This window comes from Oryza sativa, chromosome 4 (assembly GCF_034140825.1).
Source record: "Oryza sativa Japonica Group chromosome 4, ASM3414082v1".
NCBI classification, from domain to species: Eukaryota; Viridiplantae; Streptophyta; class Magnoliopsida; order Poales; family Poaceae; genus Oryza; species Oryza sativa.
Window position 1 is genome coordinate 22,286,824 of NC_089038.1, and position 24,354 is coordinate 22,311,177.

General features: G+C 40.7%; 4 protein-coding genes across 5 annotated transcripts; all 4 read right to left on the minus strand.

Moving 5' to 3' along the window:
* Window positions 1–232: 232 nt before the first annotated feature.
* Window positions 233–6,027, minus strand: LOC4335926 (protein TIC 40, chloroplastic). Its single transcript, XM_015781502.3, has 14 exons — window positions 5,756–6,027; window positions 5,132–5,246; window positions 4,994–5,051; window positions 4,889–4,906; window positions 3,327–3,579; window positions 3,069–3,187; window positions 2,932–2,995; window positions 2,731–2,809; window positions 2,425–2,465; window positions 2,286–2,331; window positions 1,517–1,614; window positions 944–1,047; window positions 821–868; window positions 233–710 (listed from the first exon to the last, which is right to left on the minus strand). The coding sequence occupies exons 1-14, from the start codon at window positions 5,946–5,948 to the stop codon at window positions 657–659; spliced, it is 1,290 nt and encodes a 429-aa protein (XP_015636988.1). The 5' UTR covers window positions 5,949–6,027; the 3' UTR covers window positions 233–656.
* A 468-nt stretch (window positions 6,028–6,495) lies between these two features.
* Window positions 6,496–9,566, minus strand: LOC4335927 (uncharacterized). The gene is made up of 4 exons (XM_015780339.3): window positions 9,118–9,566; window positions 8,877–8,999; window positions 8,201–8,419; window positions 6,496–7,361 (listed from the first exon to the last, which is right to left on the minus strand). Exons 1-4 carry the CDS (start codon window positions 9,283–9,285, stop codon window positions 6,882–6,884), a joined length of 990 nt encoding a protein of 329 aa, XP_015635825.1. The 5' UTR covers window positions 9,286–9,566; the 3' UTR covers window positions 6,496–6,881.
* Window positions 9,567–10,221: 655 nt separating this feature from the next.
* On the minus strand, window positions 10,222–17,877 carry LOC4335928 (regulator of nonsense transcripts UPF3). Of its 2 annotated transcripts, none has more exons than XM_015780338.3 (13): window positions 17,426–17,877; window positions 16,359–16,465; window positions 15,113–15,208; window positions 14,907–15,005; window positions 14,732–14,811; window positions 14,539–14,643; window positions 13,641–13,725; window positions 12,752–12,849; window positions 12,204–12,672; window positions 11,527–11,592; window positions 11,305–11,423; window positions 11,138–11,191; window positions 10,222–11,013 (listed from the first exon to the last, which is right to left on the minus strand). In XM_015780338.3, exons 1-12 carry the CDS (start codon window positions 17,584–17,586, stop codon window positions 11,153–11,155), a joined length of 1,524 nt encoding a protein of 507 aa, XP_015635824.1. In that variant the 5' UTR covers window positions 17,587–17,877; the 3' UTR covers window positions 10,222–11,013; window positions 11,138–11,152. The 2 variants fall into 2 exon arrangements, with proteins under 2 accessions (XP_015635824.1, XP_015635823.1); XM_015780337.3 differs by having other exon boundaries at window positions 13,623–13,725.
* Window positions 17,878–19,034: 1,157 nt separating this feature from the next.
* LOC107277931 (MEIOTIC F-BOX protein MOF) lies at window positions 19,035–22,449 on the minus strand. Its single transcript, XM_066310161.1, has 3 exons — window positions 21,179–22,449; window positions 19,458–19,856; window positions 19,035–19,321 (listed from the first exon to the last, which is right to left on the minus strand). The coding sequence occupies exons 1-3, from the start codon at window positions 22,346–22,348 to the stop codon at window positions 19,082–19,084; spliced, it is 1,809 nt and encodes a 602-aa protein (XP_066166258.1). The 5' UTR covers window positions 22,349–22,449; the 3' UTR covers window positions 19,035–19,081.
* Window positions 22,450–24,354: the final 1,905 nt, after the last annotated feature.

Below are 24,354 nucleotides of genomic sequence, written 5' to 3' on the forward strand. Positions count from 1 at the left end.
CAAACAGAGCACTAATGGTAGATCCACCGGATCTCTCTGCTCGTGATCAGCTGAAAGTAGGCAGTTTGTCCTGGTTACCTCACTGGTAGACAATGGTATCCTGGAACCTAAAACATACCTCTATCACTATGGTATGATCATGAGCTCAGTAGCCTCAAGAACTTGAATTATTAGCCTCCAAATTATATGTAGAGTAACACAAGCACCAATCCAACCAAGTTGCTTTGGAAGATAGTAAACTTGTTCGCTTGCATTGCAATGCTAACACAGATATAATACATAATATTATCAAAATTGAGGTGATATGAACTATCTCTGCATCTTCACAACCTACCACAAACCTCGTAACGTCAAAGCACAAGCTACACAGTTGTACGGGGGCGCGGGGATGTAAATAAAAAAAATCCTTAACTTCGCTTCGTTGCCTGCTCTGGCTTGAGGCAGGGTCACTACCAAACCAAACACTAGGCGATATGATGATGTACATTGGCAACTCAAAAAACCCTGACAGGAAAGCTTTTACATCTTGTCCGTAATGACTGAACAGATGAACTTCGTTTCCTTTTACTCAGCCGATCAACAGATGTTACCGCAGCCACTTGGAAGAGATGATAGGGCAACAAAAATCAAAACTGCAATCTCACGGCGACGATCCACTAGCCATTAATTTGAGGGAAGATTTGTGATATCTTCATAAAAACATCCATGACCTAAAAGCAGACTCATCAAATTAGAAAGAGAAGCATGATGCAATCCATCTCAAGTCTTTGAGTAAATTGATAAAGGTCCAATAGATGACCGGAATACACAGAAAACATACCTCTTTGTCGTTCTGGTATTTTACAATATTGAGCGGGTTTTGTGAGCACTGCATCAAGATGATTCTTTGTTAGAAGATGCAACAGTTTATTCAGTAATGAAATGAATTTGTACAGAAACTTACATCCATGATCGCTGTTTGAATCTTTGGGTTCTGGAATGCAACAGCAACTTCTGGGTTTGCCATTATTTTCGATACTACCTCCTCTGGAGTCATGCCAACTTGCGCTGAGCAAACACAAAATAGATTGATGTCATATATGCTCATTTGAATTTGAATAACTTTTTACAAAATGCGATGGAACAATTTTGCAATAGATGAATTGTTGCAAACAATAGAAAACTAGTTCAGCACAATGGAATCACAATCCAGTTTAATTATCTCCACCCACCTACCAAGTATGCAAGGACATAATAATGGGAGCAGGTGCGAAAAACTCTGCTAGGCGTATCTAGCACCAGAAAGTGACAAAGGGGGTAAAAGAACATATGCTCCATATGACTTCACTATAGCCCAAAAAGAAAGAAAGGAAGACAGAAAAGAAATAAAAAACAGGTTCGCATTAGGGGGGAATAGCACATATCATCGAATTGCTCACTGGGATAGGGTACTAAAGCATAGCATGGAAGCTAAACAGAATTCCAGTGTTCCAATCAGGAACTACTAGGTAAATGTGGAAATGTTTAATTCACTCACCAAACTGCTGCCTGACTTCTGGACTGCTAAGGTCAAAATTCTTCAAGTGATCGAGCATTCGGTTATCCCATTGATCAGGAGATCCACCCATGTTGTTTCTGTTTAGAGAAAAACATCAGCATAGTCTAAGGAAAGCCAGATAAGATTTGTATATTAGTTACATCATGCAATAATACCGCAAGTCTGCAAGGGACATAATAGACTGTAGGTAATGATCAGTGGCACTAACACAACTCAAGTTGGCATAACCCATCAAATACAAGGCACAATTCTACAGGCCAGTCCACCACAATTCTAAAAGCCGAGATGTAAAAGGCTTAAGAGTTAGTTTAGGTTATGGTGTTTTATTTGAGTCTAGCAGGGTCTGCTGCAGCTCGAGGATGAGCTGCTCGAAAAGAGGTGAGTAATGTCATGGGCTTTGGGCCGGGAATCCTAGGCCCATTGGATAGAGTCAGGGTTTGTTAGGATTAGGTTAAGTAGTCCTCCATCTATATAAGGAGGGGATCCTATCCCAGATCAATTAGGCATTAGATCAATATTTATCTTAGTGCCCATCGGCCCTGCCTTCTCAGTGCGACGGAGAGCGTCGCGCCGTTTAGGTTCAGGGTCATTCCCTGTTTCTTCCTCTATTATAATCCAGTTCATTTTCCTTCACCCCGTTTCATCCCAAATAATCCTAGCACATGACAACTTCATTGTTCAAGACAAATTAAAAGTGACCTAGCAACAACTGGCTTGGAGGGAAAATATTCAAGGAAGAGTGTATTACAGCATATCCTGTAGTTGTTGGCGGTACATTGGATTCTGCAGCATCCCTGTAACATAAGATTTCCAGACATCAGTCCTCACTATATCAGAACATATATTTTATGTAATATCGGAGTGTTAAAAAGTAAGTAGGAGCATACACTTGAATGAATCAGGGTTCCTCATCTCCTCAGGCAAATAGCTGCAACACTTGAAGAAATTAGCAACCTTCAAAATTCTTAGGTACTTCAAAATGTGAGCTCTTAATTCACAGTTATTATTCCACGTTTTACAAGAACTGAAGACTTCAGAAATGAAACAATTAGTTATTCCATGCAGAATTAACTTCATGTTATACTGTTGTGGCACTGTCCTCAAAGATGTCAAAGATATCTAACATCAGTAAAAGGTGTATAACCCTGTATTCATGTAGACAAAATTCTGACTTATATTGGTCCCAAACTTACGGGTAAACCATCTTCTGCACGGCTGGATCTTCCATCATTTTCTCAATTGTATCAACGGACAACATAGGCCCTGAATTGCCTACATACATAATCAGTTTAGGACATTTATCAACAGCAGATAACTAAAAATCCTTAAACAGAAACACAAATAAAAAAACTAAATGTGAATAATAAAAATGTGCTAATGATAATAGTACTTACTAGATTCAGTTGTCCCGCTAGCAGAACCTTCATTCATCTTAAAAGCAGTTCCATTTGTTGGAGCCTATGAAGATCATTGAAAATGATTAGTTGAATTGTACTTGGAGCCTATTACAAAGCTTCTTCATGCAACTTACTTTTTGCTCAGTATCCTCCATAGTTTCACTCTGTTTACTCTCACTTTTTACATCCACTGTCTCCAGTGAAGATTGAAGTTCCTTTTGCTGCAACTCTTCAGGAGAAACGTCAACAAAGGCTGCAAACATTTTGTTACAATAACATGAGATATGCATGACAAAAGTATGAAGAAAACATAAGATTAGACACTAATCACAAGCTCCATCCCCTATTCACTGATAGTTGGAGAAGAATTCTCAGAGATAAACGGCCAATACCAAATTTCTTCTTTGGCTGTTCAGCCACATCAGCCTCTTCCAAAGTTCCAGTTGCTTCCACTTTAGTAGCTGAAACATCGACAGTTGCAGATTGAGGAGAGGTATCTTTCCTTGGTTGTGAGTATGGGTAACTGCTAGGAGCTGCAGGAGCTGCCTGTGGTGGCATGGCAAATGGGAAAGGCGAGTTTGAGCCAAAAGTGTTTGGCGGTGCCTGGGTCATCATTGACTTGAATGCTTGTTGCATTGCATATTTCTGCATCAGAATTAGCAATGTGTCAAAACTGGCAAGCAAGGGAGAGTTATACGATTTTAAGTTCCAACAAGACATTATACAGATCAAACCTACAAAGAGAACATTGTATTAATTAAATCAGTGCAACAATGGATACATCACGATATACTTTCGAGAAAAGAAGTGGTGCAACAATGTTAACTCTCTAGTAATTAAAAGAACTAGTGGAAGTGATGATGCTGTATCATCCTCACTTTGGATCTTTTATGGGTGAATTTATGTATACATGTGTGTTACTTATAGGTTTTTTTTGTAAAATATTGCACTATTTTACATGCCAATATTTTGAAGCTGGGTGAGGTGATATGATCATATTTTACATGCAGAATTTACATTAGAGGACTTCCTTTAGTCTTTTATATATAAAAAAATTTGATCTTAGTGAGTACTCCCTCCGGCTCCATAATTCTTGATGTTTTGGACAATGACACGGTCTTCAAAATATATCTTTGACTATGTTTTTCTATTATAATATATAATAAATATATATATTTTTACTTTTATTATTGTACTTTATAAGACAAATCTAAATATGCTGTTCTAGTACCTTTAAACTAAATATTTTTAAAGTTATTGGTAGTCAAAGTTATAAAAATTTGACCTCAACCTTGTCCAAAACGTCAAGAATTATGGAATCGGAGGGAGTACACCAAATTGTTTTGACATCCATCACAATGCATGGATATTATGCTATTTTATCAATATTGAAAAGAACTAGAAATTATGTGATAAGAAAATGAATTGTCTAACAAAACTACAATACTCCCTCTGTACTCGTAAAGGAAGTCGTTCTGGACAGCGACACGGTCTCCAAAACACAACTTTGACTTCTTGTTTCTATAAAAATATTTATTGAAAAGTGATATATGTATACTTTTATGAAAGTATTTTTCAAGACAAATCTATTCATATAATTTTTACATTTTCAAACTCAACAACTTGAGAGTTATTCATGATTTATATTCCCAAGGTTTGACTTAAACATTGTCCTAACATCTTCCTTTACGAGTACGGAGGGAGTACACTGCAACAGTACCACCTTTGCTAGAACATATGCCATGCATTGCTTCAAACTATTAAGAACTAGAAAGGAAGGCATGGCTCACATGTGGGTATGTAGGTTCATCACAAAAAAAGCTCACTAAAATACCTCTCTTGCTTATGTACTAGTATGCAGAGGTGACCATGGGTCATTCTCAAGATCAAGTATGCAATTGATAGGGTACATACCATTTGAAGATGTAGAAACAGAGGAAAGTTGTGAACTCACCTTTACCATCGAAGAGACCTGATATAACAGCCAACACCAAGTATTAAAATACAACTCTAAGAACATTTAATCACAAAAAAGCATTACAGGTAATTGTATTCACACCATAGAAAATGCTGCGGACAATGCTACACCAACTCCAATCCAGAAAACAGGCGAACCGCTGCACAAAGGATTTACATGTCATCATGCAGTGTAAGTTGAGAAAATTGTAGCCAGACAAAAGAAGGGAAACTGGCGCACATGTATGACGATGGGGGTGGCATGGGAGGTAGGGAACCCGTTCCAGTTGACATATTCTCACTGTTGGTCGAAGACGACATGCTTGCAAATCCATTTGTCTTTAATCCCTCGAAACCTGTTGTTACAACTAAACAATCAGAATAATGGAGATCCTCCGGCAGCATAAGATTAAAATGGGGGAAATCCTAAGCTGATTGGGATTGTCTATTCGTCGGCTATTACTACAAACAAGGACAGATATGCTGACCATTTTGTACTCATCATTTGCCACACTACCAATACTGGATAAGGTGGCCATTACTAACTCACCAACTGCCACCATACTACGAAAATAAAGACAGTATTCCATCACGGATGCATGACTTAAGGTCACTAAATTCGCAAGGATAACACACTCAATTCCACTAACGAAGCCCATGGCACAGCGATGGATCCAGCTGATACACAGAGTATAATAAAATTCCTGACAATCCCACAAAAAAAAACACTATAGCACGGACACTTGAAGCGAGCGCATACGAGAGCTTTCAGCGCGCACCTACCCAAAGAGCGCATCCGGCTCGCATCTAACGAACAAACCTAAAACGGAAGCACACCCACACAGAAGCACACCACCCCCCTCACCGTTCCCGGACCCGCGGGCCGCGGCGGCGGCGGCGGCGACGACGACGAGCTTGGACCTCCCAGCTCCCCTCCGCCCGGACGCCGCAGCCGTCGCCGGGAGAGTCTGCGAGGAGGGGCGGCGGCGGCGGGCCGCGGAGAGGGGAGGCAGGCGGGGAGAAGCGGAGCAGGAGGAGGCGAGGACCAGGCTCTCCATGCCGCCTGCTGCGCGCGCGGGGGGAGGGAAAACCCTAGCTTAGCTCTACTGCTGCTGCTACTACAACTACCACCCCCTCGCCCCTCCCCACTCGCGCTAGGGTTTTGGGTGGGTGGGTGCGCGCGTGAGTCGACGAGAGACCTCGGGCTCGTGTTGTGTAGGCTACGTTCCCCCTTTTACCCCTGCGGTGAGTGATAGGAAGCTGAAACGGAGGGGAGTCATCGCCTTCCGCTGCGTGGGGCTAGTATCCATCGCTATCGGGACATTCAGAGTTTCAGACTGTCAGCGGCTCATTTCAGGCACTAATTGCAGACAGCAACATTTAACCACTGATGAAAAAAAATAATACTACTACTAATTAAGATGCGATGTTTCAAAATTCGAATATCTCAAAATGCAATTCGGGCCAGTTCAAAAAATGAAAAGGGAAATCCAGTAAAGTCGAATAAACAACTTTTATGCCTTGTTATTAACTGACAAAGTTCAATGTTTTGGTTCTGAATTTGAGAGAAGAGAGAAAATTAAAGTAATCCCGTTCACCATGGAATGGAGTGTAACTAGTAGTAGTAATTTGTGCCATTGCAGAAATCATATCGCGTTCAATCACTCAAGTTACAAAAGTACAACGGTATACATGAATGAGAACATATGCATACAACCTTCAGTTCACTGTGCTAAGTTATTTCCCATCTTACAGCAGAACAAATGTTCAGAAAAGCCGAACGAGATATTCTAACGTTGAAGGGTTGCCTGCACATATATTTTGATCAAGCAAGGTAGAGCATCATGCAGATCAAACCAAGGGGATTATCTCCTGGAAATGCTAGAAGGGTGAAACCATCCATCATTTTACAGTCTTCCCGAAACCTCAAACAAGAATATGATGACCTTAGCCTATAAGAAAAAACTCGGTGAGTATCTCTGCCTCGTACTTCATATCTGCTGCGCTTTGGCTTTCTTCCGCGCCAGAGCTCTTTCTCTGGCAGCAGCAAGTGCATCAGCATTTCTCTTATAGTGTTCATCCGTGATCTGTGCTGGTTGAGTATTCTGTGGATTCTGGGTCTGAGGAGCTGGTTGGGTATTTTCTGGTGTCTGGGTCTGAGGAGCATCCAAGGAAACATCTGCATTTTTCTCGGTAGATCTAGCAGCAGCTGAATCCCTTGATTGAGTTGTAGCAGGTTCTTCCACACTTCTACTTTCATTGGCCGTCTCTGCTCCTTCACCGGAGTCCCTTTTGTGCTTAGGAGAGCGATCGGATACTTCAGCACCAACCTTGCTAGTTTTAGCATCTTGAACTTTCTCGTCTAACTTTTCAGGTTTAGCATGTTTTGTATTGTCATGTGTCTGTGCACCGAAAGCAACATTCTTACTAAGACCAAAGTAAAAATCACTCAAGTCTTTCTTCTTAGTAACCTGTACAAAAATAGACGAAGGAAACGTAATCAGTTACAGTGAGCCAAAAGAATTTTTTGTTGTGAACCATTAGAAGTAATTTTATCTTAGCAAATACTCCCTCTATCCCATAATATAAGGCGCGGTCAAAGTTGGCACGGTCTTCAAAACGAATGTTTAGCTTATAATTTCTCATATACCATAAGGTTTGTAGTAACAAAATTATAACCATATGAATGTAAATTTAAATCTCGATCTAATGGTATAATTTTTAACAAATAAAATTCATTTTATATTATACTAAGTGTTGGTCAAATGTTTGAAATGTTGAAACTTCAAATGCATGCGCGCCTTATATTATGAGATGGAGGGAGTATCTGATTTGGAGATAAACAAAACTATTGCATTAATTTGGTGATCAACAAACATATTTCAGATTCCCGAAAGGTTGCTTGTGTAAGCAGCAACCAGAAGATAGTGTTTTTCGTAACCAGCAAAAAGCAAAGTGAAGACAGTCCTTTAAAAAGAATGCTAAAAACATATAAAAAAAGGTAGGTTTACAATTTTGCATAGCAATATAACATAAAAATAAGTGAAAAGGTCCTCTCTTTTCTCTCTCGTACTCTTCTAGCAAGACAGATGGGGCATGCAGCACACTAGTGTGAATTTGAAGATTGTGAACTCAAACTAAAGAGTTTGACTATAAACATTACAACAATTCAATTAATATCAAGTTTAATGCATAATTTTGTTATGACCAACCTCACAAGAGACAACACAAGAAGCATTGGTAGAAATAAATTATGGAGATAAACATGCACATAATCAAGAGTCATGAAAAAAAATTGAGAAAAGCTTACATCTTCCTTTTCTTCTTGAAGCTGCCGCCGCTTCTCTTCCTCCAGCCATTTCCGCTCCTCCTCAAGTTTCTTCCTGTAGGCAGATGTAACAAATTTGTCTTTGTCACCATATAGGTGGTCTTCCTTACTCCTCTCTTTTTGAAGCTTCCTCTCATAAATAATGTCCTGCTCTCGTTTACGTTGTTCGGCTTTCTCCTTAAGTGCCGCAATGTATTTTGACTGAGAGAAGCATAGCATTCAAACGATGAGTAGCCATTTACATACTCTCTGTGCTAGTGCACATTTGGGAGAACCAAACAATTCCTTGTAAAAATAGCAAATCACAAACTTGCACTACCGACAATCAACCATGAAGGTAGATTTCAGTTAGCCCTGAAGTATGCTCCAATATACATCTAGCAAACATACCAGCTGGCAGCTGCTAATCCCCAAAAATGAAACTCCCTATGCTCAAGCAACAACTACTGCTTTTTTTTTATCAAACAGCACAAAATCTCTAAGCTTCAGCAACAAAAGTAAAACCCGACTGCCTCACATCCATCATTAAATCAGTACCACGAGGGGAAATAATACAACCCCTTCACTAAAAATTAATAATGTATACTCTTTGGAACATCCCGGTGACCATAAACAAAGCACCAAGAGAATTAAGTAATCAAATCAGAGGGAGACTTACCTCGCGAACTACCCTGTCCTGCATCTTGGGGAGGGCGGCCTTCTGCTTCATGTCGTCATAAACCTCGTCGTAGGCGAACACCGAGGGATCCTCTTCCATCGCCTTCTTCTGCTGCTCTTCCACCTTCAGCACGCAACGCAAACCCCAAACAAGGGTAATAAGTAAGTCAATCTACTCGTGACCCGCACGGCCCAGCCGGCGACGGTGGAGGGGTTGGGGGGAGGGGATTCGAGCTAGTTACCTTCTGCTGGGATCGCTTCTTGTACGACTGCCGGAGGATGTCGGCCTCCACGTCATCGTCGCCATCGTCGGCGAAGGCCGCCAGGGGGCGGGCCGGCGGCGGCGGCGGCGCCCGCGACGACGAGGACGCCGCCGGCTTCGTGCGGAGCTGCAGCCCGTACCTCTGCATCGCGGCGGCGGCGTCCAGGTGGTGCGCGGATTCGACGCGGAGCAAACCCTAGTCTCGGGCAAGGGGAGGAGGCCTCCTGACGCGGAGAAATCCCTAGGATTCGGCAAGGGGGAGGAGACCCGTGGATGAGGCGGGCAGCGAGCGAAGGAAGCAGGGGCGACGAGCCGGCGACCGACGGCGACGGCGGTGAGGGTCGCCGGCGGCGACCTCGTCCAGCGACTCGCGAGGAAGAGGAGCGAAGGGCCCGAGACTCCGAGAGGAGTTAACGGCGAAATCCAGATGGGTATTTTAGGTTGGATCCACTGATACTAAAATCCAGCGCGACCCATACAGCCCACCTCCGCGAATTGGGCTGCGATACCAGATTTCGAGGCCCAATACATGAGATACAAACTGGCCCCGTACGTTTTCGTGAGATTAAAATCCCGAAAACTATAGCTTAATGAGCACACTAATATTGAGATCTTTCTTTCCTAGCTATTGTCATATCGAATGCAATGAAAATTTTACTGAACTGCGAGATAGTAACAATTTAAACACTTGATAGTGTTGAATATATTTGGTTTCCAAGCTTAAACAAATTTCGGTTGTGTTTTTAAGAGTAGAAGCTTTCAAAATTAATAATTTTCAACAGGTTAGCATTGGCAATGGTATGTAGTTTGAACACTGCTCCCTCCGTTTCACGATATAAGTTATTCTAGCATTTCTAGCATTTCTTATATTCATATAGATGTTATATATATCTAGATTCTTTAACATCTATATAAATGTAGAAAATGCTAGAATGACTTACATTGTGCAATGAAGGTAGTACCAAATTTTGGTAGTGTTAAAAGTAGCAAAAACTGAACAGGCCATAGCTCCACAAGAACAACTGCTCTTTTCCTAGCAGGAGAAAAATACATTCAGAAAGAAGAGATTAAGGCACCCAACGAATTGTTAACAATCACATTTCATAGAAGCACGACAACTTGCTCAAGATTAAAACAGCAAGCACCTTTGATGCTGTACATCATATCATCATTCTTAACAATACCCCCATAATTATCTGGTGAAACATTAACAGGAAGACGCACACCATCAACATCCACATGTCAAAACAATACCACATCCCGTTACTCAGGGGGGGCAGGGGCACAAAACCAAAATGAGATGCCACTTTGCACTCTAGGGTAACTTCTGTTGGTGACCACGGTCGCAGCCGCCTAAACAGTGGATTCTCATAATCTATCAACTAATTCACTTTTATTTAGCAAACCAGGCAGTCTGATAACTTTTTTTTATCTCTTTTGTAGATACATGGCACCGCTAACCTGCGAACAGAAGTCAGAACCAGACCTCTTCTTTCTCTAGAGATATGTACACCCATCTCTGATTAGTTGAGGTCGTGTATATTCTCCAGGGGTCTCAGAAATATGTGACCACTGTCACGAGGGTAATGATGCCAACCTAAATCCTTCCATTGCTCCAGAATAGCAACCTTGGGCCCAAATCAAGTCTCACCCAAAGCAATCAAGAGCTACCTAAAGTGGGTTATGTTAATTCACTATTGCTGTGAATCAAATCATATAAGCTCCCTTTTCAGCTAAAGCTGAGATTTCGATTGACAAATCTGAGATTGCACTTCATGGAAGCATATGATCGGGGGCATTTTGTTAACAGTACTTCACAGGATCAAGCTGCAAAATCCAGAACTCCACAACTTGCAATATTTGTTTTGATGAGTATCTGCAAAAGAGCAAATAAATTAGCGTGTATTTGGTGACACACTTCTAGTAATTCTTTTTCTTGTGGTGCATGTGTTTTGATAACCAAAGACCAAAACAAAATTTCTGGACCACAAATAGTTTACCATCATTGGACAAGATCACGTCGCCGAGCTTGATTTTTGAACCCACACTTGCCTCTACATATAACATTCATATATTATAAGAAATCTAGTGAATAAAAATCATTTCACGCAAAACATAGGCCCTTGAAATGTCAAAGGCAGAATAAAAAACTATATTCTGATCACACCTCATGAGCACCATAGTTGGCAGAGGCTCTCTTTGAAGGCTTTCCATCAGATGTGCTTGCAGAAATTTCCATCTCCTTCAGACCACGTGGAGGACCACGGCGGTTAGCATGTCTATGTCCTGAATTGAAGATTGACAGTATTAACCATAGTACAGAAAATGATCTGGAGAACAGTTTGCATCATTTTTCATGGTCATAATTGCAACAACTAAATATACAAACCATTTTCCACAGGGCCTCCGCGAATACCACCATGACCCCTTGGGTCTATTTTTCTCTCTCCATGGCCTGCTTTGCATCATCAAGTCACATAATTAATAATAGGGTGAATAACCAACATGATCCTTGAACTTTCACTTAAGGATCAATTTAGTCCTTGACATTTCATATTGGCCAAAATAAGTCCCCAAACTTTATAGTGTGATTTAATATAATCCTTGGACCCATAAAAATGCCACGTGTACATGCCACATCACATGTGCATGCAAATTCAACATTTAAAATGTCCATTCTACCCTTATACATTCTCCATAGGAAATAAATAAAAAGAATTAAGAAAAAGATGTTGCATTGGTAACTAAAGAATGTGTCATTTTTCTTTTGTTTTAAGATTGCTTTCTTCATGTTTTCCTTTTTTTTTTCTTTTTTCTATAGAAAATGTAAGGGTAAAATGGATATTTAATTGTTGACTGTACATGCATGAATGATGTGGCATGTCCATGTGGCGTTTTAAGCCACATGATAATCTTTAGGGATTTGTTTGGACAACGTAAAACATCAAGGACTAATTTGACCCATGAGCAAAAGTTTAAGGACTGAATTGGCTATTCACCCTCAATAATACAATAACTCAAGAACTCAAATGAACAGTACTAAAATCGCTTCAAAAGGAATCTTACCATCTGCTTGCTGACAGAAATTTTCACCAGAATGTTGCTGCATTGGTGAGAACTCAGATGACGAGGAATGCGTCCCACCTGATGCAGATTTGTCATAGCGACGAGGGGCCCATACACCACGATCAGGCCTATCTCTATTTCTAGCATGTCTTTCAGTCTTTTCACTGATGAGCCCAGAACCATGGAGATGACTATGTTTGTCATCCAAATGGTTTTTCTCAGCATTTTCAACTACCTGATCTTTAACAACGGAACGTGGGTTTGGAATCCGTGGTGGGCGCTTCTCAGCTGTAATTATGTGACCTTCCTGATCATGTTGAGACGTAACCACATGCCGTCCTTCCTTGTTTGAAAGTATAGTCTTAATAATTCTGCCACTGCCCTCAAGCCGCGGATCTTGCCTAGAACTAGATTGTGCAGCATTTTTCATAGGGGTCCCTGACTGCTGCTGAGATGTGACATCAGATGTCTGGAAAAAACATATCAAATGACAGTCAGTACAGTTACCAACAAAATGGTCAAACTATTCGTGGAGCTTATATACTTACATTAGAATCGACCCTTGCTCTTCCTTTCAAAAGCACAATTTTCTCTTTTTTGTTTTCCGCGACATGAGCAGAACCAGAAATCCCGCCACTTGTAGCATCTACGAGACAATTGAACGAAACAGCAATATTAACAACTAAAAAGGAACTTTCATCAAGACATATGGGCAGAAAGTGCAAAAATAGCATACATCAACAATTTACAAATTGGAAGGATAGAGGCTAACAGAAGACGACAAGAATAATACTATACACTTCTTGGAAAGGTAACTGACTAATAGAACTCCATGCAAAGACAAAATGATGGAAGTTCAAAATGAAATCCATTTTCTATAGGATAGGACATTGACGTAGTGTAGCAAAAGTAGATGTCACCCAACAAGGTACGCCATTGCCATAATTGGATGGCAGGTAGCCATACAAATGTCCACAGGCCTATCTCAACACAATAGCTATTATGCCAAATAAGTAAACAAGCCCAAACTAAACTTGTCTATGTTGATGGTGCTTTTAGCATTGCAGTGGTTTTAGTTTTTGTTTTGGAATAGTCATAAAAACAACTAAGATTTAACCTATTTACTTAAATTGTACAGGTTTCATATAGCTAGATTTCACCATGCAACACAGCATAATAAGATCAACTTGATCTTGCCTCAGTTCTCACAGAATTGAATCAATCAGTGTCATCACCCTATTACCTAACTCAGCTCAAACTATACATTAGTTGATACAACCTTTTATCAGCATATATAGGCATGGATATGTTATAGCAGAGAACAGATACTTAGTAATAATCAATAAAATAAAAGGACATGTTGATATGAATGGTTACAACAAAGTTATAGTGATTATCTATTTCTTGAATCAGTACCACCTGAAGTTCCAGCAGTACCTTTTTCCCTCTGCGCATGCTCGTCTCTCTTTGGCACTAAGATATAAGTTGGCTTCTCCTTAGCATTCTCTCGTAGAACATATTGCTGAAGATCACATGAAAAAAAGACAAAAACAGTAGCTTGTCATAACCTCATGGCATAGTTTTTGTGCGGAATGAACTGGGTACTTTTTATAACAATGCAGCATGAAACCCAAAATAACCAAACTGAGACACAGTGCACTGTTCAAAGGTTGAAAAAGAATAGATGAAAACTCACAACAATAGCCCAGAAATAAAATATACTCCCTGCATTTCATATTATAAGTTGTTTAACTTTTTCCTTAGTCAAACTTCTTTAGAAAAATATAATGATATTTTTAACACAAAACAAACATATTATCAAAATATATTCAATGCTAGATTTAATGAATCTAATTTGATATTTTAGATGTTAAATTTTTCTATAAACTTGGTCAAACTTAACAAAGTTTGACTAGGAAAAAAGTCAAAACGACTTATAAGATGAAACAGAGGGAGTATAAAACATATAAGAGCATACAATACACAAACAGTAGCACAAACAGAAATGCACACTGGGGACAGGATTTTGTTTTGAACAAAGAAAACATGACATAGGTCGATAGTACAAACAAACTGAAATTAGGGCGAACACCATGGCGAGAAAGGGCAATAAATATTAAAAGAAATAAAAAGAACCTATCGGGAAATAAAATAGATGGGTCCCGCCTCTTGTGACCATTTAAAATAGTAGTATTTCGTGAAGAAAACATGACATAGGATATGTTCATTTCATGAAATCCAAGACCAGACTATGAAAATATATGCATGAAAAAATGAAGCCCCACCTCTTGTGGCCATTTAAAATTGTACTATTTTTTTCAAGCAAGAAATTTACCGTCGAAGCAGAGGTCCTGCGCTTCTCAGAACCCCTTTTAGAAGGACTAGGACTGCTAGTAACAACACCCGCAACTTTTCTACTGAGTCTACTACTTCCAGATCTCTGTAACATGTGGAAGTACTAGTTAGCCGACCCTCAAGTTGATAAAATATAATATAAACCAATACTACAGTTTAATGAACACGTATACCTGAGCCATACTCTTAGCTGCCCTTTGCTGGCGAACATAGACCATAAGAGGCGTCACAACAGGTGGTTCCTTTCCAGCAGCTGCAATAGTGATCAAGTTGATAATAGACCCTTCTTTTATGCTTGGCATCTTTGAAAGGCATAATTATAATCTGATATTACAAACAATACTTTACCTGCCCTTTCAGCTTCTTTCCTTTCGAGCTGAATTTCAGCACTTGGCAGATGCTCAGCAGGCTTTGAAATCGATTCAAGAAACTCCAAGTATTCCGGATCTGGATATTAAATCCCAAAAAAGATGCCAGCTAAGTTTGAAGTAATGATAAATATGAAATTGTGTCACCTACAGGATGGAGAATGAGATTAAATGATTGTCTAGGACCTTTCATTATAGTTCCTTGACGAGCATCTTTCTTCGTGTTTGACTTGGGGACCTGTTGCGATGGTGCATATTCCACAAGAGCTTTAAATTGAGCACCTGACAGGAACCATAGGCCGCATGCATGACAATAAAATTTAAAACAAAAAAGCATAGTCCAAAATTAAATTTACAAGCATGTGCTCGACTGTTGAAGGAAAACTCAACACCTTGATTACATTAAAAGTATTAACTTATGTTCCGACCTAAAATATATCACATTATAAGCAGTGCTTGCTTGCAACCATCAAAAGTCAACCTCTTTTTTAACTTGAATACCAAAAATAAGAAAATAACTTAACATGAATGTCAATTATACCAGCATGCTGAAAATAGGCATCTGAAAATGTTAAAATGCTATGAAGTGTATAAGAAAGAATAGCAATAACATACATCAGTAACCAATAAATAGTAACAAAAGGTGGTGTTTGTAGGATGGTCTCCAGCCTCCAAAATGCAAGTTAGGTTATCAATTTCTACTGTGATATATTTGGAGAACCTAACAGAAGTATAGTATTATCATAGTACTTTATTGTCACAGCATTACACAACATTAGACAAGTATGTTGGCAAATACTTAGGTAGCTTGAATGCATATTCAACTGTACTAGTAAAGGAGAAAAGACCAGAATACACCACAGTTGCCCCCAAGCTTAGATATAAAGGAAACTCTGTGCTTAGGAATGGAATAATTGGACAACATATAAAAGGAAACTTATAGCAAAATCAAGTACCTAGAAAATTGACGCTATAACAGCCACAGTGAGACCTCTATATCTCTAATAACACCAAAAATGGTAACAACAATGTTGGGCCTTCTCAATTTAAACTATTTCCATAATATTGGAATTTATATAGTTACAGTTGAATATTTTCTTTGCTGCGCACTAATCAAAAAGGGAAAAATAATACTAGACATCAATAAGTTGAATAGGGAAAAATATGCAAAACCTACTGTTTAGTCCCAAAATCCTATTCGACAAGATCAATCTCCAATTCAAAGACTATGTAAATGCTCAATAATTGCAATTTCATTCTGATTCTCTATGTTGCACTATTAGTTTGTACAAAGATCCACACTGCTTATATTGCTACATGTGTATCTAGTTTTGATAGTGACAACATTGACATAATCAGAATATAAGTTCTGAATCCTGAATATAAATTTGCATGGCAAAAAGAAACGTTGGTACATAAATGTGAAAGTTACCCTTTTCATTCACAAACACATGACCATTGAAGACCTCAGCAAATTCAACGACATCTTCTGGGCCCTTGAAGTTAAGGTAGAGTCGAGAATATCTGTGATTCTTTTGGCTGGACAAGCAATAACATTGTCAGAAAAATGAGAATAAAAATGAAGTGGAGAATGCCACTATCATTTAGCTTCCACGGCAATGAGTTAAGAATTGCAGACATAACAATTGAATCACTAGCTACATACGAATGGCCACAGTACGTTGCACATCACTCAGCACAAACTAAAAAAGGCTCAATGCTGCCAAGTAGTTTTGCAGTGTGCATGTTTTCTTATAGGAAATTTTCTCTATAACTAGCATGTCTTAAGGCAATCCTACAGAAGCATAAAAATGAACAAACAGAACAAAACCTCTTACTCCAGCAGCCAAAATGGCAAGGTAAGGTAATTTTTTTTATAAAAAAAAAACATATTGACCTCACTTATACTAGCTGCAATCAAAAGCACATTTAGTTCACTTACAGCTAAAATTATGCAACAAAACTAAGAAGGTGGGCACTATCTCCAAGCAATAATTTGGTCACAGCTAATATTAAATCTAATAAGAATAAACTAAAATACACCTCCAAAATATCCTAGCTACAATTTGAAGTACACAATCCACTATGCTTCGAGATCACAACAACGCGAAAGAACTGTAAATGGCCCACAATCAGTTAGGATTGCAAACTTAAAACTCAGTAACTACTTGATCACAGCAACCTATTTGTTGCTAGACATAACCAAATGCACTAGATAGAGGCAAACAGTCCAAACTTGTATCTGTAAATTGCACGATTATAGAATGCTAATTGCTGGCCACAGCTACTCAATCAAAACCAGCCAATGAAATCTACTAACGAAATTTCATGGGGTGGTACCTCCCCGTACACAATTCGCAGGCTAATAAACAGCTTCGAACCCAATCCCTAGCTACAGACCAAACGTGCCCCCGACGCCCCCCAACCACACGCACGCACGCACGCACGCACCCGCACGACGCACACGGAGGGAGCAAGGCGAGAGGAATCGCGCGTTACCTGGCATTGCCGGGGCGGAAGCACGACCAGTCGTACCGGCCGCCGAAGCGCGCGTCGACCTGTTCCACGACGGCCTGCTGCGCGATCGCCGGCGGCAGCCTCCGGAGCACCACCTTGGTCCGGTGCGCCGGGTCCTTCACGTGCGCGCGCGCCGCCGCCATCCCCACCCAACCCCCACCCCCGCGAGCAGGAGGGCCCCGTCCCCCCCGGCCCAACCACCACCACCACGCACCCCGCCGCAAACCCTAGGGCGGACGGGGCTCACCTCGCATCAGCCGCGCGGCCGCCGAGATCTGGAGGAGGAGGAGGAGGGGGTTAGGGTTTGGGAAACGATGGGATTTCTCTCGCCTCTCGCTCGCTTTCGTCTGCTGCGCGTCGTCGCCGTCGTCGCTGGGGTTTGGGTTTGGGGGTGGGAAGGGAAATTTGGCAACTGTCGGAGATTGGGGGAAGAGGAAGAGAGGAGAGAGCGAGGTGGGGGAAAAGAGAGAGAGAGAGAGAGAGAGAGAGAGAGGAAAAAAAATAAGGAAAGGAAATTAGATAAAAGGAGGGGATATAATTGGGGATAAAAGTTAATTAAATCGGAGATTAGGAAAAACCGGGGGCAGTCAAGGTGCGTCACGGAGGAGGGCGACCCAGGAAGCAGAGAGTGGGCCCAGCATGAAATTGGGCCTTCTCGCCAGTCAGGCCTGGCCAAATCTCAGGCTTCTCAGCACGGCCGGCCCAATCTAATTTAAGCCCACAAACCAGGTACTATGGTCTTAATTTGTCCAAAAAAAACTAATGGTCTTGGATTTTTTTTTCTCAATTACAAACCCATGGGCAACCGAATTTTGATTTTAAAGATAATTTTGAGGTTTTCATATCGTAGCTTATTTTTCAGAACTGGCTTTTAAATTGCTAATCCGTAAATGAAAAAAAATATTCATAAATTATTTTTTGTTGCTCTGTGTTTACGACTTATCACTTTGTTTGGGCCCAACGATCAAGCTGTAAAAGTTTATTTTAACAAACGGGCGACACGTCAATTTCATTCAATAGATATCAAGCTACAAAAGCTGTGCATTCGTTAGCATCAGGAATTCAGGAGCTTTGTATCCCATGGTTGGATCATAAACGAGTGCGCTTCGTAATTCGTATTGCCTGATTACAGTAGAATACTACTCCATCCGTTTCAAAATATTTTACACCGTTGACTTTTTATCACATGTTTGACCATTCGTCTTATTCAAAAAAAATTTAAGTAATTATTTATTTTTTTCATATCATTTGATTCATTGTTAGATATACTTTCATGTACATATATAGTTTTACATATTTCATAAATTTTTTTAATAAGACGAACAGTTAAACATGTGCTAAAAAGTCAACGGTGTCAAACATTTTGAAACGGAGGGAGTATAATTTTACATCCATGACTTGGGGTTGGATTGTTGGATCCACCACGCTCACATACTACTCACTCTAATAAATCTATGAATATCATTAAAACAACTTGTTACAAATGGTTTTAATTTGCTATTATGAACAGTATATGTGATTATCCATTCATGATTCATGCGAGAAAAATAGTAAGCGATTAAGTTTCGAAGTAGACAAACTGTACGCGATAGATTAAATACAATGGTTTTTCCCAACAACGGAAAACAACTAAAAATACTATTGATATCCATCTACTTTCTTAACTTTGACAGTAACATCTTTCAATTTTCTTGACATTATGAACAAAACCTTATTAACTTCCTCAGGATGTTCATCTTTGTCTTCATCTTCGTCTTCATACTCATCTTCTTCGCCATCATGGTGATTCACATCTTTGTATATGATATCCACAAACTTTAAGCTGGAAGAGATCTTCAACTTAGGACCATGTTTCCTAACATCAGCACCATTTGAGAACTATTTTCGGCAACGACAAATGTATATTAATTAGTAAAACCAAAGCAAATATTAATAGAGTCAAAATTCTAAAGATGTATACATATATTGCAAGGTAAATTAACTAAAAGGAAATAAAAGTTTGCATGCTGTTTACCTTGCAATTCTGAAGAGTGAGCTTCTCCAGCGCAGGGGTGTTCTGCAGGAAACGCCACAGCATTTTCATGCTGTCATTTACATGGATATTGCACTCGCGAAGCACCATGGTTGTTAGGTTAGAGAACACCGGCAATCCGCCATGGTTGTCATCCAGCATTGTTTGCAACAGGGGCATAGGTTGACGGTGTTGCGCCGCCCAATTAGGATGCTGGTAATTATAAGGTGGAAAGAGAGGATGGAGTGGTGGTATATCATAATACTGAACTGGTTGTTGATACTGAAAGATGGGAGGCAATGCTTGATAATACTGAGCTAGGTTCTTGTCTGGATTATGATAGTGCTGGCCTGCTGGTGCTTGATTGTAAGGATCATTTCCCTCTCCTTGCAATGGCATCACCTGAAATACAGAAAACCAGGAGTAGCTAGTTAATTATAGGAACAGTTAATTAGTTCAGAATTACCAAATCAATGATAATGTAACAGGAACAATCCCTCTAGAGTCTTTGTTATGTCCTTGAGGCACCAAATTTTACGAAATACTATATACGGCACCTCTCAATGTCCGATCTCTCTTTAGGACGATATACGACTATGATACTCCTTGATATCTCCTCAAGGATAGTAACATTTCTCTTTTATTTTATACGGTTCGGTTTCAGTGCCAGAAGTAAATGTTTGCATCCTCGGTATTGGCATGAAACTATTTTTCCCGAATTTTCCTTCTTGTTTTTAAATTTGGTAGAAATCTATTTAAATTTGACCAAAATTTGTTAAGAATTCAAAAAAAATGTTGTTCTGAAATTTCTGAAATACTCCTTTGGCACAGATGTTTCAAAACGAAGTACTCCCTCATTTTCATATTATAAGTCGTTTTACTCTTTCCCTAGTCAAAATTCTTCAACTTTGAAAGAGTTTATAGAAAAAAATAGTGGTATTTTCAATACAAAATAAATATATTATCAAAGTATATCTTATGTTAATTTTAATGAAACTGATTTGATATTTTAGATGTTGCTAATTTTTTTTATAAACTTGATCAAACTTAATAAAGTTTAACTAAAGAATTAAATATAAAACGGAAAGAGGAATATATATATATATATATATATATATATATATATATATATATATATATATATATATATATATATATATATATATATATATATATATATATATATATATATATATATATATATATATATATATATATATATATATATATATATATATATATATATATATATATATATATATATATATATATATATATATATATATATATATATATATGGGAAACTATTCTAATCCCTCGAGGGGATGTTCCCTCGTTTGCTCAAAAACCATCTAAATGGTTATGAAAAATTCTGGAAAAATTTGACAACATTCATACAACACATATATACAACTTCACAAAATCTTAAGTCCAAACTCAACTCACACGTCGAGATATAAAAAAGACAAATTCAGCGTATGAATAGTAGTGTACTGTTTATATCTAAATTTGTCTTTTTTGTTTCTCGATGTGTAGATCGAATTTGAACATGAATTTTGGTGGACTAATAGGTATCATTATACTCTACATTGTCAATTTTTTTCAGATTTTTTCACAACTATTTGCATCGAATTTAGAAGAAAAAGGTATACGAGGGGATATCCCCTCGAGGGATTAGAATCCACTCCCTATATATATTGAGAATTGAAGGATTTGACGCGTACCAGTCCATGAAGGCCTGACAGCTCTAGGCTACTGACGTGGGAGATGCCAGCAAGCAGATTGCAAAGAGATTTCAGCAAGCTCATCCTCTGCGTAATCTGCGGCTCAGGTGCATGTGCATCAATGGCGGTGGCGTGGAAGACTTGGATCGATGCTTCGACGAGGGACGGCGTGGGCCCCTCCACGGCGAAGGCGGGCCAGTTGGGCTCGAGGTAGATGCCGAGGCGCAGCGAGGAGAGGCGCGGGGCGGAGATGACGACCACGCCGCCGTCGTCGCTGGTGAGGTAGCCCGCGCCGCCGCCGCCGCAGCGCTCGACGGCGAGCTTCTTGAGCGTGGCGGAGGCGATCCGCGCGAACGGGTAGTGGGCTGCCCTGAGCTCCAGGTCCTCCAGGACGGGGAGCCCCGACCCCGAGGCGAGCATCGCGTCGAACCCCGCGGGGAGGGTGACGCCGTCGAGGCAGAGCCTCGTGAGGCGGCGGTGGCAGCCGGAGGGCAGGGACAGCGGCAGCGCCGCGAAGAGCGGCGCCGCGGCGCCGCCGCCGCCGTAGTGGCGGACGACCTCGAGCGCCGCCGGCGCGTGCATGACCATGGCGCGGCGGACCCACCTGCCGTAGGTGGTGCGCTGGCATCGCTCGTCGACGCGCAGGCGCAGGGCGTCCAGCGGCGCGGCGGCGCTCCGGCGGAGCAGGAGGTTGTCGGCGAAGTCCTCGAACCTGGCGAACTCCGCCGCCAACAGAGCCGCGTGCTGCTGCTGCTGCTGCGTCGACGCCGGCGGCGGCGACCAGAAATCCTTGCAGTCGACGTCGAGGCGCGGCACGGAGCGCCAGAGGTGGCGCCACCGCCGCGACAGCACGCACGTCTGCACCACCTGCCGGGCCTTGAGGTGGGACAGGATGTCGTGGAGGAGGCAGTCCGGCAGCTCGCTCAGCCGGTCCTCGGCGGCGGCGGCGGCGGCGGGAGTACGCTTGCGCTTGCGGGAGCCCTCGATCTCCATGGTCGACGACAATGGCGGACGCCCCCAGCCGAGCCGCGCCGCGCGCGCGAAGTTGTGAGTTGTTGCTTTGATCGATCGGATCTGAGTATTACGCGGCGCGCTAGCTGTTCCATCTTGTTTAGCTTCGGTAGCGAAACGTACTGGATTAGGCTTCAAAACCGGACCGGACTGTTGCATATGATCATATGATCATAGTATCTTCCGATCTTCGTTAATTTCCAACTACCACTAGCAAACCTGTTGGTTTCCTATATCTTCGCGAGTCCGCATGTTCGTGAGTACCGGTTGCTACTCCCTCCGTTCCAAAAATATAAGTCACTACCACCCTTAACCTAAAAACCAAGAAACAATTATTATCATCTCCTAGTTTAGATCACCCTAATAAATACTCCATCCGTTCTAAAATATAGGGCGCAACTACTTTTTAAAGATGTTTCATAATATAAGGCGTGCATGCATGCATGATAATTAATTGCAAATTCTCTCTCCTAGATTATTATTTTTTAAATCAAGATGCTTAATTCTACTGGGTGCATGTATTGTATTAGTTGGGATTATTGAAACAAAGAGGTGATAATAATTGTTTTTTGGTCTTTGGATATAGGGTGGTTGTGTCTTATATTTTGGAATGGAGAGAGTATAATACATGCATTCAATAGAATTAGACATCTTAAGGATGGAGGATTTAAAAAAGTACTAATTTAATGTAGAAGAGGTCCTAATTAATTGTATGTATGCATGCATACAATTACTTCATCCGTTCCATAATATCAAACGAAACAAATTAATTACTTCGTCCGAGCCGCGCAGGTTTCTCTTGCTGTTGCCGTCGACCGACGGCGACGCCCGTCGTTCTGCACTTCTGCTTCTGCTGATGCCTGATTGCTGCCTTTACTCTATGATTCCATGTGTAATCTGTTGCATGTTGGCTGTTGCTGATTCAGTTGGACCATGGATGAACCCAGTTGGACCATGGATGAACCGATGAAGCCCGAAGGCACGAAGATGCAATAGTGTGTTCCGACCAGGGTTTCCCAAACCGTCGGGGCCGGGGTTACCGCGCCCCAGTGATAAGCACGGTTATCGCGGTGACCGCGAAAAACCGTGCAAAATTTATCAAAAAATTAAATTATTTTTAAAATTTATTTGAATTTAAGGAGGTTACTGCGGTATTTATATTACCGTACCCCCGCGGTAAGCCCGGTAACCGCACGGTTACCGACGGTAAGGGAAACCCGGGTTCCGACGCACTTGCGGACTTCCCGTGCGTTGCGCACTTGAACGGCACTGCGCACTCAAGTCGGTAATTCAAACCAAGATTGAAAAAATACTACTCCCTTCGTCCCATAAAAAACGAATCTATGACCGGATATGACATATTCTAGTATTACGAATCTGGACATATGTATATCTAGATTCATAGTACTAGTATGTGTCACATCTGATACTAGGTTGGTTTTTTATGGGACGGAGGGAGTATTCACTATTACGCACCTGCGTCTAAAATAAAGAGGAAGGTATATAGGTTCTTTCGAAAAGTAGTCATGGTATATTCTCCAATGATCAGCCAATTTATCAAGATCAATCACCTCATGTCTAAAGACAGACCCACTCCTGTCGATTCTTCAATGTACTTACCATACATTATTTGAACCACCTCAAAAATATCAAAAATAAATCTATTGTCATCATTCAACGAAGACTCATCATTCAATAGCATTAGGATGAGGTTGCTTCGACCACTCATCTACCCATGGGTGCTTCGAACACTCATCTACCCATGGGTGTATAAACATGTACATCCTAGATCATTGTAAAATATCAGTTGATCAATACAACTTTCGGCGTATCGTCACCCTAGTTTACTCCCGGCGAGTTCTTAGTTTCGAGCATGGGCTACGTTGGTTAAGTCCGACCTCCGGCGAGAAGTAAGTTACATCACCTTCGCTTACAACGGCGTGACTAGGACTTCCTCAGTTAGGTCCAATATACTATTCGGGCCGAAGCAAGTGTTCCCTATCTGATATATTGTCTCTACTTTTGATTGCATTGTTGTTTAGAGTAACATCGACTTAGAACTTCCTCGGTTCGGTCTGATATTATGATCAAGTTGATGTCTCTTTAAACATAATGCTATTTTAAGATAGATTTGTTATATCTATCACGTTTGCTTATATCTCATA